The following is a 20,531-nucleotide window of genomic DNA, read 5'->3' on the forward strand; positions in this document are numbered from 1 at the left end:
AAACAACAATTAGATATTCAATCCGCGAGTCTCGCTGCTCGATAACCAGCTTTGGTTTCTCGCGATACGCAGAAAAACTGTGTGCTCATTGTTTTATTGTAATTTGTGTACAATTGATTTCTGGTTGGTAAAAATAAAATGAACTTACTTGACATTTTATGCTTTTATTTATATATAAAAAAACCATACAGTGCAGTCTGTCTTGATTATAGTCTGCACTGGATAATACTGTAGTATGTGAGTTATAGCACAACTGACAACTGCACATATGACACTGTTGAAGGTGTCTCCTCCGAACATTTTTCCGAGTCGAATCTTAATATTCAAACACGCAAGAATCTAATTCTTCGATAATAATATATCCTAGTCTTTTAGACTTAGCTCGATTTTGCAGTGAGAAAATCTAATGATTTGTTACACATCCTTAATAGCATAAACATTTCCATTCAGTTGTTTTATATTTAAATATTTATAATATGTAAAATGTAACAATGAAATTGTAGCTTGGTTTTGGTCGTATCATATATAATATATCAATAAATAAAGGGGTATGTCTACTACTTAAAAGCAGGCACATATATTATATATGTATACTTATTAAATTAAATTGTTATATATTCTCAAAAGACAGGCAAAAACAAATTTATTCACATCTTCGAATTGTTGTTATTGAAGAATCTACGTGGAATTTAAAATTTGCTGTTCCGAATGATAATGTCTTAATGCATTTCGCTCATAGACGGGGAAAGAAGTGGTAAACTTTTGTTATATATAGTGATAAAGTTTAATATTTTATATAACTTTGAGGTTTATCATACACCAGAACAATCTATCGTCGCGCTGACAACAAGCAAATGGGGATTTACTTGTAGTCCTTATACAAAAATTCCATACTCTACGGTTCGATTTCATACTGAAACATGGGTATAAAATAACTCTGTACTGTAATATATATTAAATTTTCAGTGCGCAAGAAAATAAATAAATATTGGTCAAATATATTGCAAAAACGAAAATACTATATTTTGAACAGAGAAAAACCGTTTTTAGTACATCGAACGGGATCTGTCTATAAGTAGTGAATTGTTTTCAAATAAAACTCATTCAAATGCCGTATTGGAATTATACTCGGTACCAAACAGAGTATTCATCTAAGAGACAAAAAACTATAGTTTTGAACAAAATGACAATATTCCGTGTTTTACAAGACAAGCGCTGTCATTTTTTTCATATCGTCAGGAATTGTAAAAAAAAAATACATGAAAGAAGACCAATTTGTTATGGTCTGATAATTATACTATCGAGAAGTTCAGCTTTCCTGCGTTCCCTTTTATCCCATAAATAATATATATTTCTCTCCAAGTTCGTACACGCGTGTCAGAACATGTAGCTAACTAACCTCACCTCGGCCCCGTCGCTGTCTTTCTTGTAAGAACTTTATTTATTTTTTAATTTGAGAATGGTTCAGATCACAGGCTGAAGGTTCTACTCATGATTTGCTGTTGACGCTTCAGTTTTGTTTGTATAATTGGAATCCACACAATGCCACAAACAAGTAGTAAAAGCCCAATAGACAAAGAAACAGGCCCAGCCATCATGAGAATTTCGTATCCAGCAAAGTGCAGAGCAGCTAAAGCAATACCCACTGCAAATATGAATCCTCCCACAGACATTAACCCAATTGCTTTTGCGTAATACCTTTTTTCTGGGGCCGCATTTCTCACCCCGGCCTTGCTCTCAATTTTGCTAGCAGCCCCAATATTCGTTGTGGCAACACTACTTGGTGCCCGACTCAGATTCGAGACTGTCCGAGTCATGGTGTCTTTTATATTTTTCTTTGGACCGTTGCATACTGAAGTCGATGATGGCGATCCGACGTGTTTTTCAAAGTCGTACGAACGCGTACTTGCTGGCGTAGTAACGCTTTTATCCGTTGTTGGAGAAACTTTGTTCGTGTTCGATCCTGGAGGTGCCATATTTTTATCTGTGATCATAGAAGTGTTTTGATTCTCTATTTCGTTTGGATCAAACGTACAAGTAGGAACATCGGGAGAAGTTGTTGATACTGGTGCGTACAAAACCGTAGAATTGTATACTGATTTTTTCTGATAATTTCTATTATTCGACCTCTGCCGAGCACCAGACAATGCTGTGCCTCCGTTACTCCCAGACTTATCAGAACTTGAGTTATCGTTTCTCTGTCAAGAAAAAAAAGAATCAATAAAAAAGTGTTTTTTGTAACTCGATAACTATAGAACGAACCCAGTAGCAATATACAGATTAGTCCATTCAAACGGCGACTGGGACCATAGATTCACCCCTATTTCGATTTTTAGGCGCAATTTATTGTTTACCTATGACAATTGATCAATCCACTGCCGAAATAGGCGCAATATAAAACACACATGTATCCATTTAGAAATTACGTAGCTGACGAAATAGATATATACTTTTTTATCAAACTTTATTCGTGATATCATAATTATCTCAACTAATATGATTTTTATCGCCATTATCATCGTTACCAGCCAAGAAATCCTTTCCTCTCTCCACGCAAAATTAAAAAAAAATCTTATTCAGACAATTTTGCAAAATATAAAATCACATCGCGCGGCGACGGCCTGTCAATAATACTGGCATCAAACGCAATTGCAATACTTATTTTATCGACATGAAATGAGAAAAGAAATTGTTTACTAATGACTAATTAAATAAAAAAATATATAAATAATACACAACGGCCCAAGATAGAGAGTACAAAAACTCCATCTAATGATGTCACAGAATTTCCTAATGGATCTGACTCACAGCTGCAAAAACGAAAGAGGTTCATGTGGAAAATATCTAATAAATTATTCTCTGATTTTCGTCTGTAAGTAATTCAGCCATTTAATTAAATATTGGCATGGAAGACAAATTTATCTACTGTATGCAATTTACCTTCATTAGAGATTGTTTTGAATATAATCAAAATCGATGGGACTGCTGACAACTTATATTAAAAGAAAATTTATTCAATATTTGTGTTGATGGGTCGTGTGACGAACTGACTATCTTTCTAATATAAGCGACATAAATACTAATAAGGAAGATCAAATTACATCAAATTTGATTCTAAACTTCCATATTCATTTTAGGAGTTTCTAATGCCAGGTCTTTTGTTAATCATGTCGAAGGCGACCGTAGAAACGCAAAATTATTAAATTTTTGCCTAATGTTCGAGTTTTTTAAACAATCTAATCTAAAGTATGGTTTTATGTTCATTTAAATCCAATAAAAGCACAAAAGACGTCACTCACGCCTTTGCTAGGACGTTTCTAGGAAATTTAATATCATTACAAATGTGAATGGGAGGAACATGGCGCATGTGTGTCTTAACAAGAATGAAAAGGCGCCAAAATACAGGGGAACTCCCCAAAATGATCAATTATATGGAAAATCTCCATTATCTTGAAGGAATGCAGTATGCTTTGTCAATGTACTAAAATATCAAGAGCTGCAATTATCTAGAAGTGTCACTCTTCCACTCTGTGGGGGCGAAATTTGAATCAGTTCATCTCAAACATCCAGCAAATCATCTATACGAAAGATATTCCCATATAATTTTTCGATCAAAACTACCGACAACTCCATTTCAATTTTTCTCGGAATAATTGTAAGTGAAAACACATTTCACTAATTATTTGTAGTAAAATAGCATAATCCACCGTTTAATGGACAATTTTCGCGCTATATTCAGTCGCTATTTTCATTGCTCGGGCATTACGATCACATAAATAATTGATTTTTCGCAAACCCGGTCGAAGTTGCATCCCGACACATCGATTCTGTGAATAACACTGATCCGTGATTTCAGAATTGAAAATTATTTCTTTTTACTGGGTGGAATCGCTGAGCACATGAGTAAATCGATTCCCCGTGCGTGGTGAAAATACGATGATGCAATAAGATTCTAAAACAAAATAATAGGGGAATCAGGCCGGTGTGATTCGTATACAGATCATCCGTACATAGTGACAGCACATTTTTGCACGATGCTGATTACTTAAGGATCACGAACACTGGTCTAAAGGTTGAAATATAAATGATAGAAGACTTGCAAGCGATCACTATCACACCAAAACCTATTTATACATTTATTATCGCGACCGACGGCGGGTCATATTGGCGAATATCTGATTATGTGAGATTTTCAAAGCGTTCCAAAATTTTAATAAGCACAGCTCAGAGGAACTACACAAAGCACAAAGCACACAGATTTTCACATTCGCATGAATTTTGTCCGAGATCAGGAATATTTTGGGAGTTTTAAATGTGCACGATACAAAATGTACATAAATGGCTACTTTTTCATACTACTGTATTCTTCTGCGTTTTTCGTGACACATAATAAGAACCTTTTTATTTCGTTGGAAATAGATATAATCTGTCGGTATACACCCTGTACACTTTTCAGATATATATTAGGTAGTTCATGATTGCTTCTATTGGGAGTTACTAAAAAGCCATATTTAATGTAATTTAAAAATAAAATAAATATAACGAATGGAATTAAAAAATAATATATAGTATGGATTTATTTTGACTGACGTGACGAGTTTTATTCGATTATATCGGGCATAACTACTCGAACAGAAAGCATGGTGCATATAGTAGTAAAGCATAGTAAAGCATATAGTATGTCATCAACGTCAAAATTCTTTTTTTTCTGATCTTAAATAATAATTCATCAATATTGATCTATTTTATAATTTCGAACTGTTAACTTCTGATGATATCATTAGATATCAGCAAAATGGAATTGAATAAAGCCAATGTGGAGTTGTATTTTGAGAAACAGTTTCACTTATTCACGAGTAACAAGACCCTGTATAATTGCCACTGACATCGGCATTGCGCATCCAGCACCCTGAGTGATGTACATACACCCTGAGAGTAGACATGGGGTGAAAACCTCAAATAATTATTATCCCAAGAAAATAAGACAATCGAGATGACAGCAATACGCAGACAAAATTTCCTTATCACGTTACAATTTATTGCAAAAAATGGACATTTGTTTAAAATACATTTCTAATATATTATCATGAACGATTACCCCATTAATTGTCACAAATTTATCATCCAAGCTTACATTCGATTCAGATGTCCTTTATAACTGGGTGAACTATATTATTTGGGAATAGTTTTCTATTTTGATCAAACGCACACGCAAGAATAATAAGAATGGAAAAAATTCATAAACTAACTATTTTGCAGCAAATAAAATATAATATATATAACGGGTAAATGTAATGGACGCAACATTAGATCAATAAAATTCCGTATTTCTGGAATATCCCATTATGATCTTCTACCACGATTTTGTAAAAGCTATCTATATCGTAGATTTCAAACTTTCAACAAACAATGTAATAATAAACTACACAGCTGAATAATTGTGAAAGGACAATGAATACCAAACACATAGCTTTTGTGGACGCTGAAATTGAAAATTCGTGAACATCATTAAAAATTCATTTGGAAATAACAGTCTTACCCTCGTTATCAGCAAGATGCGACATTCGAAAATTTATAAATACTCTACCCTGTTGAAAACGCAGGTAAAATTGAAGCTTCAACACAAAGTAACTCAACGGCTGGCAGAACCGTATTACGATAACTTAACGCAATTTATTCTGAAAATGTGATTGCAGTTGTTACAAAAATTATTTTGATTCTAATTCAAAATTATCCAAGTAAGGCTCTGCGATGTCATATATTTATTCATTCATACTATTGACTTTTTCAACGTTTAGTGATTCAATTCCCAATAGGACGCTTGAAATTAGACATATCTATGTCAAAATGCGAAATTTGTTAAGTTTGCTTAAATTCGACAAATTTATAGCAATGATTCACATAAATTAAGATTTGTTTGACGATTGTTAGTTATTAGTTTCTATACTGACAATGGGTTTATGCTATAGATATAATCATCAATATCTCTGAGTTTGTAAACAATGGGCCTGAATCACTCTGACGCCAGTAAATGAGAATTTATGCGACTAAATGATTATTCAAATACCACAATGCCATATTAAATATATCATGAAAAGTCAAGATTACGTTAATACAATTGTATCAACCAAAGCCCACGAATGCTCTCAATCGGCAAAAAATAGCGTTATTCAGTTTGTTATTGGACACGAAATTTTCTTTTAATCTGCAGGAATAATTGCTTTCGAAGCTTCAGTAGTTAGGCTATTACTATTATTTCATTCCAAAATTTCTGTGGGCTCTATCGGATTCGTTTTTCACTTCAAAGTTTGGTGTGATGACGTCATCAAAATTAAAAACTTCACACCATTCTGGGATCTGTTGCTATGAATTTATTATTTTATCCTTCTATTTATTTCACTTTTTTTGTAGTCAATTCATACTTTTTGTATAACTGTATCTCACGGTCAAAACGTATTGCTAGCTTTCAATATCTGGCAACGTACTTACCTTGAAGCTCGATCTAAACTGAACCTGGCCGTCAACACGAAGCGCTTAATAAAGGCCTGGGCAACAATACTTTCAAAATGTTAAAGGAGAAAATAAGACTATGTAATTCATCAATGACGCGATAACCTATTACCCGTTGTCACTGTTCCCAGTAGAATGCTACTAATCTACTATGTCTCACGGAAACAATTCACTCTAAAAATGATACAGTTTTGAACAATTTGTACTGCAGGTCGATTACGCTCATGATGACCTAATAATTTTATAAAATACAAGCCTTGGATTATTCCGGGTTAACAGTTTAAACCAGATTCGACTTGACAAATGAGGCTGTCGAAAGGTCAGACTTCTGAATCGCTAAAAGGCATATTAACACAGGAGTTAACATCAGTGTCATTATTGTTGCTAAAATGACGAAAACTGCAATTTTTGAAAATCAATAATTAAAATAGCGGCAAAGTCTAACCATAAAAATACAGTATAACATTCATCAAATTTGGCGTGCATTTCAATAGCATGTTTCCCCGAGAATAGACTTCCTTGTTTACTTCCGTAACATCGAATAATCAGCAAGATGCAAAAAGTGGCGTAACAATAGACATTTTAGCAGTCGCTCAGACACTTTTTTCACCCGGTCAAATTTTCAGGTTTGTTGTAAACATTAAATCGTTGTCGCATTCATGCTATTTGTTAGTTTTTAGTAGTGGTTTAGTAGTAGCTTACCTTAAACTACCAGGAGTTAGAATTCCAATCGTTACTAAAGAATATTTCAAATTCGCGCTTTCCGATTGGATGAAACGTTACCTGTAGTCTGACATATTCGAATATTTATTTCCGAATCTGATTTTATTTAGTATAACATCATATTATCGTTAACTTTCTTTACGTATAAATTGTGATTGAATAGTAATAAGGAACTTATTGAAAAATGAATTGAGATGGTAAAAATAACAAACATTAAATGAATGCACCGAATACCTGATATATTGGCGCTGAGGAAATTTTTTTTGTTACATAAAGCTACACTCAGTTACATATTTACTTTTATCGCACGTATGTAGGGTGATGTAATTTTTCGAAAATTGGCCTTCAACAACAAATAAACGCTAGTTAAATATGCTTTACTACCAATTTCGCCATGGTTTTTGAAGCAGCAAATTGTAGTCCTATTGAGAGGAAGCATTGCTTATCTATGTTTTCAATAATGAATAATGTAGTTATTATTACAATGATGTTGTATAGGTACTTTAAAGAAACGATTAGGTAATGACTTGTTTCTAAAACTTAACATTTCAAGTCAGGGGTGCACAACCTTTTTTCTTCAGACGGACGCATTACCTTTTTGGTACTCCTGAAGTGCACCAAGTTGTCGCCTAACCTGGTACACAGCCTCAGGTTGTGCGCCATCTTGGTGCGCATACTTCAGGAGTACCAAAAAGGTAATTAGGCTGTTAGGCCGCGGTTATTTAGGCCGTTAACATGGATATATATTATATCGGTAATATTTTTCAAAAAGCTCGTTATTATGCGATCATCGGCATAGAGACGCTAAATATAAATAGAAGGGTGAATCTGCAACTAGAAATTTCCAACTGAAAATAAGGTAGTGAATATTAAGACTCTAAATTTTTTTTCATCATATTATGATGATATATACGCTAATCAGTGTGAAGTATGTTCAATCAAATTTCATTTTGTACTAAATTAAAATGTAAGTTTTGGAATTTTATCGTAGATCTTCGGATTTTTTAACGGCGATAACGAATTCGCAAGATCGCAGGTAAAAGATTCAAAACTAAATGTAATTGGATAAATTTTCCACGTATACCAATGTCCGCTGATTGCCCTGCTATTTTACAGTAAAAAATAATGCTTATATTTTAAGATAGGTCGATTAAATCGGAAGTTATGTCGAACACAATTAAATTTATATAGCAAGATATTTTGAATGCTCGCATTGGTCGTGGATTAGGTATTTTGCCTAACGTAAAAATCCTTATCCACCGAAAAAGTTGGCTCTTTCAACGAGTAGCGTCATCGTTATATCATGTTTCAGGAGCTGCCGTATGGAAAGTTTTGACTCCGATTCTGGCTGGCTGCGCTTCTGGCATTTTAGTGACATGGAGCGATGTTTACAACTGTTACTTTTTATAATCTCGTGTCTAGTTTATTTTCCATTAAATACGTAACAGTCAAGCGCCACAACATAGTATGTTATTAAACATATGTTATTTTACAGTAAAACACATACAACAGCACGGCCGCACATTTCACCTTCGAAGGCCGCAGGTTGTGCACCCCTGTTTTAAGTAGTCGAACAGAATTGAGCGAAACCAATGGTTCCTCTAAAGATGTGATCAATATGAAATATAACAATCCCAAGAGTGTTATGACTTATGAAAAGCTGTAGACGCAATAACGAAAAACGAACGCTTTTAGTTGATGCTGAGACAACGCCGAAGCGTCGATATTTTTTTTTTGAATAGAATCAAGCCGTTTTTTTAAAATTGCTTCGAATTAATGTTGATTCAAATCGCTCCTGAAATTTACATCCCTAACTTGTACACAGCAGCCTAGCTTGCTCACGTTGTGCTGTCTTTCAAATTGGCTTTACGAAGACTCGCGTAGTACTCAATAATACAATTGTTTTAGGTAAAAATAAAACAAGAATACTGCGGTACAGTACTATTCCAGTTATACGATCTCTATGGATGTTTTACAGGGAAAATTATTCCCATACATTACTATTGCAAAATTTCTGATCCATGTTTTTGACTTACAAACTGAATTACATGTTTTATAGCCATCATTAGGATTCTTTACATTCAACTACCTGCTACCGTAGATAAGTTCGGCTTAGTTCATAGCAACTTTGACCGATTAAATTTTAATTACTGCAACTAAACTGAGCAGTGGAGTATTATACTCAAATTGCAATAACACAAATAAAAACTGACGAATTACAAGCAAAACAACAACAAAAATCAATGTTATCAACCATGCCTGAAACTCTGTCTAAGTGAAAAGGTGTCCAAGCAACTGCTAAAATTTCCATTCTTACGTTATCATAGACATTTCGCCCATTGGACGATCTTACAGAAATAAACGTGAAAGAAAAAAGTTTACAAAAAAGGAAATCAATGCTCGGAGAAACTGGCAAAATTCAAGCATTGTTTTCAAGATCATGGCATTTCTCCTCCATCTCATAGTTCCTAAATGAATGAAACGAAAACAAAATACACAATCACATAGTTTCAAATTGCACTTCTTCAGCCTTTTCATTTTTACTCACGGAAAGTAGAGTTATGCGTAGCCTACCGCCCTATCAACACGTCGTTATCGAAGATATGCATTCGCGATGAGAGCTATATGGTCGCTGATGAATAAGTAATTCGAGTGCAAGGGCCAACGTTGCCGGAAATCAATGAAAGCTAGCGTATGTATCAATCATTGTCAATTAAGAACTTTCTATCTAAAATAAGATCGACGTTTTTAAATATACAAACATACATACGCGTTCTTCAATTATAACAATAATAACGTAACGTTACTTTCAGAGTACAGTACAGCAATTCGACATGCTCTAATTGTGTGTGATCATTAATTATCAATTCCCACTATTTTCCTCAGAGCAAGATAACACGAACCTACTCAAAAATGAATGTAACTCATCCACAATTAGAGTCACAGATGAGGTGTCAGAACCACAAAGTAGCCTACTCGCGAGTATTTTACGTAGCAGCTAATCATATGCAGATTAAAGTGAAATTTAAAACACCGTTGCCATTTTTTCTAGGTTTGTACAAGGCCAGAATATCAGATGAACAGTTATAATACATAATATGAATTTGTTATAATATCTTATATTAATCAAAGAAAATGTTATTCTGTCCACATTTAGCCACTATTCACATCAATGACAGTGCATCAAAAAATCTATCTTATTTTTGTTTAAATCACAGCCTATATTAAATTATTATGATTTAGTGTGCGTTACGTCCGGTAAGATCATTTACTTTTTCCGCTTTGAAATTGGAAAAATTTCTTTCTCAGAATTGCATTTTCGGCTGAGTATATATGAAACAGTAGAAAATGGATTGAGGAAGATACAGATCCTAACAATTATTACAAAATACTGAATTCTTTTAGAAAATAAATAAAACTTAAACTGTTCTACTAATATTTTTTCCTCCTCTTATATTTCATGACTCTCGATTTGATTTTAAATAAACTTGTATGAAAAAAACTCCATTCTTAAGAGTGTAAAGTAAAATGTTTAAAATAAATACCGTCGTTATATTCTAAAGATAATACTGTTTATATAATAACACTTAGTTTTAAGGTTAACAACGACGGCCTGATGTCCTAAACAAATAAAATAACGTGATCTCGAAAATGTAAAAATGATTTCAAATACGCCTGTAATAAATATATCGAAATATACGATTCAGCTCTCAGCTTAACACTAAGCTCAAACAATCCTCCTAGATAAAGCAGTTAAGAGTATCGAGTGCCTAAATGGGTTTGTAATCGGGCGTCAAAGCCGCGACGAAATTCATGGTATTATCGCATAGGACAGTAGATGGTCGCTATCTTGTTTTCCTTAATTATTTATATCCGTCAAACCTGCGCTTTAACGAAAGTCAAAAATTGATCAAAGACACCCTCCATTAGGCACACATAATTGAAACGACATGGCCAAACTTGGGCACCCTTTTAGTTAAAATGTTGTCGAGAGAAGCAGAATTGAATTAATCTTTCAAATTCGAACAAATTTTATACCATTATACGGTAAGTTATTGATGCCTTAGTTGGCATGCCTTTGCTAGCGGATAAATTTAATGCTGACCCCTGAATATATAAGGAGGCGTTTGATATATATATATACAAAAATGTTTAAGTTGTGTTTTGTGATTAAAATATCTATATATATATTTAATTATTTATTCGCGTTATTCGAGCGAAGAGCTTTTGTTATGTGCTATATATGTAAATTGCAGTGCAAAGGCATAAATTTAGAATTCTAAGTTAAAGTACCTCGGATTTATTTATTATTCTCGCCCAGAGTGGTACAGGTAGATTTAAGATCGGGCCCGAAAATTCTAGCCCGGCCCGACCCGGGCCCGTGGCTATTAAACCCGACCGGACCCGAGCCCAACTAATTAACTGGATTTGCAGGCCCGACTAAATAACTGGATTTACCTTTACCGGTACTTTTAAAAACGAGATTGTTGTATGCGATGAATTATAATGATGGTTTGAAACAAATACCCCATTTCACGAGTAACCAAACTTGAAATAAGCCCCGAACATTTTGCAATGGTAAAGTATAGGAAGAATATTTTCGGGGGTCAAAGGTCGGGGAAAGGTTCATTACAGCTTTTTCTCTGTTTTATTCAAATTATTTTATAACGAGTATTCCTTAGTTTAGTATTCGCACATGGTTTTGGTAAATATTTTTCATAGAAATATATTTATTTAAAAAAATATATCAGCGATAGACCCGACCCGACCCGAACGTAATGATTGACATTTCAGACCCGACCCGAATTTTAGGACGGGTCGGGCTCAGGGTTCAGATCTTAGCTCTAGTTACAGGTACTGGTGAATATCCTTCGCGGGCGAGAAAATATATTCAATCAGTAAACGAATGGAGACACAAAAATAAAAAAGGAAAAGTGAGAATTGTCTGGTTTTCATATTTAATGAGTTTCCAGTAATTTCAGTGGCTACTCGTAATTTTGCTCAAAGATGATCTTACTCAACGCTAGAGTAAATGCGCGTGAACTCACTCTGAACAAATTCGATTTATAAAATTCACCAACGAAACCCATAACAAAGATAAATATTACCATAGTAACAGATAATAATATTCATCTCCGTGGAGATCCCATGTCAGACAAAAAATGCAAATTAAGTGACTTAAGTTTGTTTTCAGTAAGTAATAATAAACAACGATGAAACCAATATGGTAAAAAGGCGGTGGATGCGTTCAGCGTGCGTGTTACCTAAAAGCGTATTCACTTATGAACCATAGCCATGTTCTCGCGAGGCAATAGTTCAAAGGTAACATCAACAATATTAAAAAAATTATATCAGCATTAAAAAAAAACAATAACATTTCTAAGAAATAGTCAAAACATACTTGCATTATCTTGCTGCTTTTCTGCCGACGATGTAACCTTATATTTGGGAACGAAAACTTCGTCGTCTGAGCTAAGAAAACATTGACATTGAGCCTCAGTCTACTCAACGGTATTTATTTCACTGCAGATCGATTTTAAATCAATTACAGTATATCTTTTTCCAACAAACAGTAAACTTTAGTCTCGGAAGAAATTTTAAAATTTTTTATTGAAATATATTGTTGAAAGACACTCGCCCATCATGTTTGACTTTGATTAGACAAAATGTTCAGTATATAAATATATGTAAAAGTTTGTCGTGTAAGCCTATTTTGTCGAGTATGCAAGCAGAAAAATTATTAAATCCTTAGAATTTATCACATATATATATGGTCAGAATTAATCAGCTTTGGAGTTTTTCATTTTTGTGACTCATGGAAATTGTTAATTTATTTTTATTTTGTTTCATATACTTACGCTACGAAGCACGGATCTTCAAACAATGGAAGGTATTGTTTGTAAGAAAGTGGGAATATATACAATTTTGTACGTTTTGTATATTTCATTGTACAATTTGTAAAAATGGATGATGAGTTCAGTTCATTACTGAGTTGGCACTCGAACATTGAACGCGGATTTTCAACGTTTTATATAAGACAACCGGGCAATTAGAAATATAATGCTATGGAACAAACAATATATAAATAATGTATATGTTACGAGCAAAATTTCATGAGAAATGATATATCAGGAACGGAATTGCGATATGACAAAGCGTACTATTGCTTTTCTGAAGTTGTTGCTTTAATGAACGCCGTGATCGAAAGTATCAAAAGTCAATATCTCCTTTTATTATAAAGTCAAAAGCAAGTTCTCCTCTCTCTGGATATCTATGTTTTCATTGTACATTCTAAAAGTCTAACGAATAAAATAGTCGTATTTTTTGTACATTTACTCGTGTTTTATTTGTGTTTTTTAACACCCATAGCTTCTCCCCGACTTTATTTATTATTTTGCGGCAAAGGATTTGAAGGAAATACCAATATTTTACTGACTTTTGTAGAACGTTTTTCAATAATGTTTCGCAAGACATATCGAAATAATTGAAAATAATATATTTAAACGGACTTCAGTTACTTCTCGTGAGAATTTGAAATTCTCCATTTTTATGAGTGTGGAGTAGAATGTCTAAAATAAATACCTCCGTTCAAATCTAAAGATGATACTGTATATATAAAAGCAATCCGACTTCAGTTACCAGTTTATCATATATATTATACACAAATTTGCAATGTAAAGATTATAATTTACTGTCGAAATAGGAGCACATATTTATACCGTGTTAATATCGAACAGGTAGAAAACTACAATATTACAAATGTTTACATTGCGCCTTCGCTTGACTCTTGGAAGTACAAAATACGTGGATCGATGTGATATGTCAAATCTTGAAGTAATCTCAATCGATATTGGATTCGGCAACAAAAACAAAAATGCAACATATTGACGTCGTTTAATACTTTTATCTTTTCCCCCCAATGTTCGTCCTGGCAATAATAAAATAACACATTATATAGCTCTCTGTCGCTCCCATGTTAAACAATTTCAGAGGCATTCTGAAATATTCATGGCCGCTCTAAAATATATATCGTTCACAACAGTGTTGTTCCTTCCCTTAGCTGCGATCTGACACCTGTATTAGCATTTACGTGTTGGGCTAAGTGTTCACTTTAAAATTCCGGCAATTATTTTAAATTAAAACCAGTATAAAGTTAAATTTATAATTTTTATATAGACGTGACTGCCTCAATGCGAATGATTTTTGTGACCTAACTGACTCAGAAGCACCCCGTCTTTGAACTTGGTACTTGTACTGAAATTTAAGATTATGTGGCAGAATACGAACGATATTGATAATAACAGGTTAGGCCACAACCGAAAGGTCACTCCCTATATGCAATATACAGGACCAAAATTGTAATTTTGGAGTTTTTTCATTTTCAATCTAATATGAAAGTTTAGAAGGTTATTATATTTCAATTCGTTTGTTTGTAAAAATGGTTGAAGCAGACCAATACAAGCACTCTTTACTTTAACGCCAATGGCTGAATATGAATACCTATTTACAATAAGCCTGAAACGTTATCGCCAATCAAAATTTATTTAATAATGTCGTTTATTTCTCCAAATATGTTATATATATACGATATATATTTAGATTTGGCTTTTTGAAATATCGATTTGATAATATAAAAAATCATTTTAATCGAAACCTTGAATTGTATAACCATAAAAGTGGTATAATTATGATGCATGGCCTCATTTATCGAAGCGAATGATATATTTTTGTTCTTTTCTTCTTTATATCTTTTTCTTCTGCATTGCAAAAATCAGTGTGAAATTTCGCTTACACGTAATTTGAGGTGAAACCACTTAATGGACAAAAATATAAAACCAGCAATATACAACTTTAAAAAATAAATGGATTTTAAAACATAGGTAGCCTATTTTTTAAAATTTACGAAGCATGAATACATATCAAGTATTTGCCATACGAGGCCTCGCATATAGCGCATTGCCCGACGCAATCGTTTGCGGCCATCGCGTGGCTGAGAGAAACATCGATTACAAATAGACAATTTGAAAACGCAGTAAATTGACTTTGACACGAAAATGACATTGCGGAGGAGATATTCGTAAAAAATTAATGATGCACCGGAAGACTACATATCGAGATAACAATATATATATAGAATGAATTCCCTTTCTGGTTGGCTATACGAAGAAGAAAATCGGATTTGGAATCGGCAAATAAAAATTTAGTTTGAAAACATTTCAAAAACAATTTAGCAGAACAGATATAAACACTATTCATTAAATAAGTTATCAGAGGTACTTGGACCTCTCTTGTCGTTTCAAATCACTGTGTTATTGGACCGGAGCCATGTCCAGGTAATGAAACAAAAACTGTAAACTTCTCTAACTTGTTGACTGGAAGAATATCAAATTTTGACAAGAAAGTATACATGTTCAAGTATATATTTCCCATAGCGAATCTCTGTGTAGCCGACCACTTGTTGATTTTACCTACCTAATTAGAGTTCTGAGTCAAACCCGATGAAAATCGATTTCTGTAACCTGTGATCTGTCCGTGACTGGAAATATTTTATGACCTTATTGTAGACGTGATTAATCGATTTGCTGTCGTAAACATTAGAGCTAAAATATTTTGTGCAAGTCTGAGTAACAATGTTTTTCATTCAACCAATATTTCATCCAATGAACAAAAATTTTTGATGAGCAATTATTTTCATTATCAGGAATATAAGATATGCCAGTTGTCATAGATTCCACAGAAATATTCACCTTCAACCGGAATGTTAATCTAAATAGTTTCCGTCTATAATTTTCCTTATTCATTAGGAAGATCAATTCAAACTATTCGATTTAGTGTAGACAAATAAATTCTTTGAGTTACAAAAAATATTTGAGACAGTATTACGACGATAGTTACAATGATGAGTTGTGAAATCGAGAATGTTGGTGCTGGAAATAGGAATAGAAATTGGAATATTCGAAACTAGAAAACTGCCGAAGACATTTCAGTCGTCATCTACATGTTCACCAAATCCCTATTTGTATTATTTCCCAGAAAACCCCATATTAAGAAAATTACCTAATCATAGATTTGTTGAATTGCCATTGAGTGTTTGAAAGAAATACACCTAGAACGACATGAAAACTTTATTCTTTTCGAAAAATCAGGCATTCACATTGTTCAGATGATATCCAATACATAAGGTTTGAGATTTACAGTGGATAATATAAAGCAATATGATTTACCGGTGAAAATCTTGATGCTTTCACAAACGAAATATACAGCGGCAAGCCATATGTGATGATTAAAATTTCCCTAAAGTTCCTAGAATTAAATCCTGAATGTACATATATGCATAGGAACCATGGTTTGTGGCAAAGGCACGCGTAATATTTGTCATTTTCAGTTTGAGTGTTCAATAATGTTCCCCCTAAAATGCGCTTGGGTCATTGTGGAAAGTGGAATCTAACTATTATATACTAATTATCATACACCATGTAATAATTTCATAACAAATGAGTTCAATTCAAAATTGTTTTACACAAAGGAAGATTTTCCATTTTTCGAGAATGTCGGATGCGCAGAAATCTGGTTGTAGTTATAGCGGTCGACAGTCAGAGCAATCAGACAGATTATTAACTTTAGCATAACGGAATTTTATGCTATAATCGGGTTCTACAGTCCACAGGCCTACATCATATTAGGGCGCTTCAAGATACCATACGGAATCGGTGATATTAAAATTGTCGATGAGTAAAAATGACTGACCCCACCCTATCAGTTCATCTTTAGCTTCTGCCTGAATGGTTTAATGAGATTTCGGAAACATTAAACTTACTGAAAGCGAAAGCCAAATTCTTCAAGAATATGTCCGAAATGTAAGTACCGACATCCGGGTAACCATTGCTCTGATTCAAATATGTTTTCGGATGGATCGACTTCTTCAAATCGCCATTTCTAGGTATCATTAAATATATGTCATATATATGACATATATACGCTTTTCTGACAATTGAGGCATTCGTTGGGGGCGTTGAGAACATGAATTCACCTATAGTACACCAGCATCACGGGCGCACACAATGGCTCATGGGTGTATTTATGAAATGAAAATATCGACTCAAATTTTCACAAAATCACCCATTTAAATACATAAATATAATCGATAATACACTTATGAAAATTTGCTTTCTTTCTCAGTTATACCGAACAAATGTAGCTAGCTGAAATTTTGGAATAGGTTTACTTCGATAATTATCGGGTATATATATTCATTTTCATGTACCATGGAGTTTTATCACAATTTTGAATTTCTCACACAGAAGTTGTCAGACATTATTATTCTTTATTTGCTGTTGGTGTGGCTGAACATGTCAGAACTGGCACATTTAGACGCAATATATAAGTGCATATTTTGCTTGTACAAAATATGTTTTTGTAACAGGCGATAGAATCCAATATAATATGAATATCGATTTTAGGTGACCGTACATTTGAACCCACGCACATTTGAACCCATGTGTATATCCACGGGTTCAATCTATATGCGGGTGCTAAAACCCATGGGTTAGGGTTAGTATGGGTTCAACTATCCGAAAAACAAAAAAAAAACCATAGGTGCAATAGCATACAGGTGCAATTGTCATGGGTTCAAATGTACGTGGGTTCAAATGTAATGGAACCTCGATTTTATTATGCCAGAGCAATAATAAGCAGCATTGACAGATATTATATTGCAAAAGCGTGTTTTAGAATAAGTTTGACTGAATATCACCAATGTGAAAAAATTCAGTTAGTCAATAAAAGGACCACACAACAGAACAACGGTGTTTTCTAAGTGCTCTCGTGAGTCGTGACTCTAAAGGCGAGTCGCTAAATAGACCGAGGTAACATTTTATTACATTCATCTAAAACTTTCATATTACGGGGGATTTGGCGTCACATTCGTATGACCTCACGGCTGCGTCGTATTAAAAATTTATAGCTCAGAATTAATTCGATTATACGACGTCCCTTGGTGGATATTTTGAGACGTATTTTATTGACTCTCGAACACTCTTATTGTGTTGTGCCGGTGAAAAGTTTTTTGGAATCATGATGGAATAGCTATTTCAAGAATGTTCCAAATTCAGAATTCGGTTATACGTTTTTCATTTTTATGTACAAAATGCTCAACATCTTTAACAAAGTGAGTTAGTACCTGAACCTAAAGCAACTTGCAAATCTGTGGCAACGGCAAGCGGTAGGCTACTATGTTTGACGGGAGCTGAACCAGTCTATGATATTAGTAGGAACCGTTCAGGCTGAGACAAGCTTTGCTGTTGCCTACACATTTCCATTGAAATAATGAGACAAACAAGCCTGGCCTCATACATAATGGAGTTGAAATGCACTTGATAATGTGATCTCAGCCCCCTAAGTTTCCCGCCAAATTCATACCGAATTCCTAAGAATTCCTACCGACATTGACTACTACTAGACTAATCAAGTGGAAAACAAATCTGACCATGACCAATCCCATTTATCACGCTCAAGGCATTGAAAATACTGTACAATGTAATTTAGAACTCTATATTACTCATACTTTGACAGGAAAAGCTGAATATAACTACAGTATACTATTTCAACATGGAAGCAAACAAACAAACCGTTATGTTATGCTTATACAAATACCTACAATAAAGGCTCGCATTTTTTCTTGAATTATTATACTTCACACCAACAAAATATAAATCCTAAAATCAGGCTTACCTTTCCCAGCTTTCGACTTGCTGCTACAGCCCGCATGATGATGGTGATAATCTACAGATAGCCTCCCAATCTTGGCAACTCTTCACCGTAGATATTTCGAGGTGATAAATCCTGCCTTTTTTTCGCTATTATATCTTATGGTTAAAAATCTAACGAATCTGCTCAAAAATATATATTCATGCAAATGAAAATGGAAAACATCGAAACGGAACAAGGTTCGAAATACGACGAAATTTACTCATTCCATTCAATGTCATTACCTCGAAATAATTCAATTTAATACAGTTTAACTATATACAAAATCTGACCTGATTTAAAAAAAAGGAAATACTCCATTATGCACATTCCAACATGCCGAACTTCATGGTTTATTAGTCCGCTATTTCAATTTCATCGCCTTGACTAATTAACTGTAGCGTGAATAGCCTTCAATGAACAAAGTCATTTTGTGGAAAATCGATCGTAATACGTTTAATCCCGTTGCCTCTGTGAAGGTAATTTCATATTCTCTACCGCCCGTTCTAATATTGAAAACAAGCGCTGTCGGCGACGAGCTGAAAGACTTTTTGCACTTTAATATATTTGAAGTGAAGTGCAATGTGCATTTAGTGATTATATAATTTCTACAAGGGAACGTGTTCTCGCTTTGTAACGGTTTTAATTTTTATATTCGCAATTTTCAATTTTACCATTTAGCACGTTGCTTCAGACCATTTTCGGAGAACTATCCACTATAATTTAGAACGTTACAAACTTATTGGATTCGTCTCAATTAATGGTAAAATCGCTCATTTCAACTTTTGAGAGTATGGAGAGATTCTAGTTTTGCCTATTTCCGAAGCGAGTTATTTTTAGTCCAAATGGCTGTTTACGCTCGAATACTGTGTTGATTGACTATGTAACTGCTATTCTTCAAAAATTTGTTCGGAAAACGAAAAAAACTTATTTTGACCATTTCAACAGCAAACCATGGCGTTACACTCCTTCGCCAGTTAGGGGACAAATTCGCAACATAAGCACCTAGCAGTTGAGCTGAAGCAGCATTGAATATGTAGTTAATTTCTCCCGCTTTAGCAAAAACAGTGTGAGATTGTGAGAACATCATGCGCTGATAAAAGTATTTCACCAATCGAACGGAAATAAGTCCGAAAAGTACTTTGGCAAATGAGGATGATCACCATAATAGTATGATGAATTTTCGCATAATAATGGTATTTATTTGGCAATTCTTATCACATTTTGGATATTAATATAATACACAGCTTTCTCGGACGGTAAGACATTATGATCAGTTGCTGTCACCGGATGCTGTCAATGTATCATCTCTCGTACTAACGCTACCAAATATCGATTTCTCTCATTATGAATATTACATGCATGATTTATTCAGAGATATTAACCAATTAAATCGCACCTACAGTATTTGAGTAATACGACTAACGGAAACTACGAGCGTGTTTTCGTACAAACACTAACAAGGCATCTTAAACCATAATATAGTAAATTTCCCATCATTCGCGGAGTACGGTTTCGTTGTTTTCCGAAAAACATTCAAATTATTTTTCCTT

General features: G+C 33.9%; 1 protein-coding gene across 1 annotated transcript; it reads right to left on the reverse strand.

The window, feature by feature from the left end:
- Nucleotides 1–282: 282 nt before the first annotated feature.
- Nucleotides 283–19,117, reverse strand: LOC120340775 (uncharacterized). Its single transcript, XM_039409134.2, has 2 exons — nt 18,964–19,117; nt 283–2,198 (listed from the first exon to the last, which is right to left on the reverse strand). The coding sequence occupies exons 1-2, from the start codon at nt 18,997–18,999 to the stop codon at nt 1,470–1,472; spliced, it is 765 nt and encodes a 254-aa protein (XP_039265068.1). The 5' UTR covers nt 19,000–19,117; the 3' UTR covers nt 283–1,469.
- Nucleotides 19,118–20,531: the final 1,414 nt, after the last annotated feature.

This window comes from Styela clava, chromosome 14 (genome assembly GCF_964204865.1).
Source record: "Styela clava chromosome 14, kaStyClav1.hap1.2, whole genome shotgun sequence".
Taxonomy (NCBI): Eukaryota; Metazoa; Chordata; class Ascidiacea; order Stolidobranchia; family Styelidae; genus Styela; species Styela clava.

What these genes read in the sequence shown, in the direction of transcription:
- LOC120340775 (XM_039409134.2), bottom strand. Translation starts at nt 18,999, where the DNA reads ATGCGGGCTGTAGCAGCAAGTCGAAAGCTGGGAAAG. An exon ending in CAAGTCGAAAGCTGGGAAAG is followed by an intron (nt 2,199 to 18,963) that starts GTAAGCCTGATT and finishes TTTTCTTGACAG; the next exon opens with AGAAACGATAACTCAAGTTC.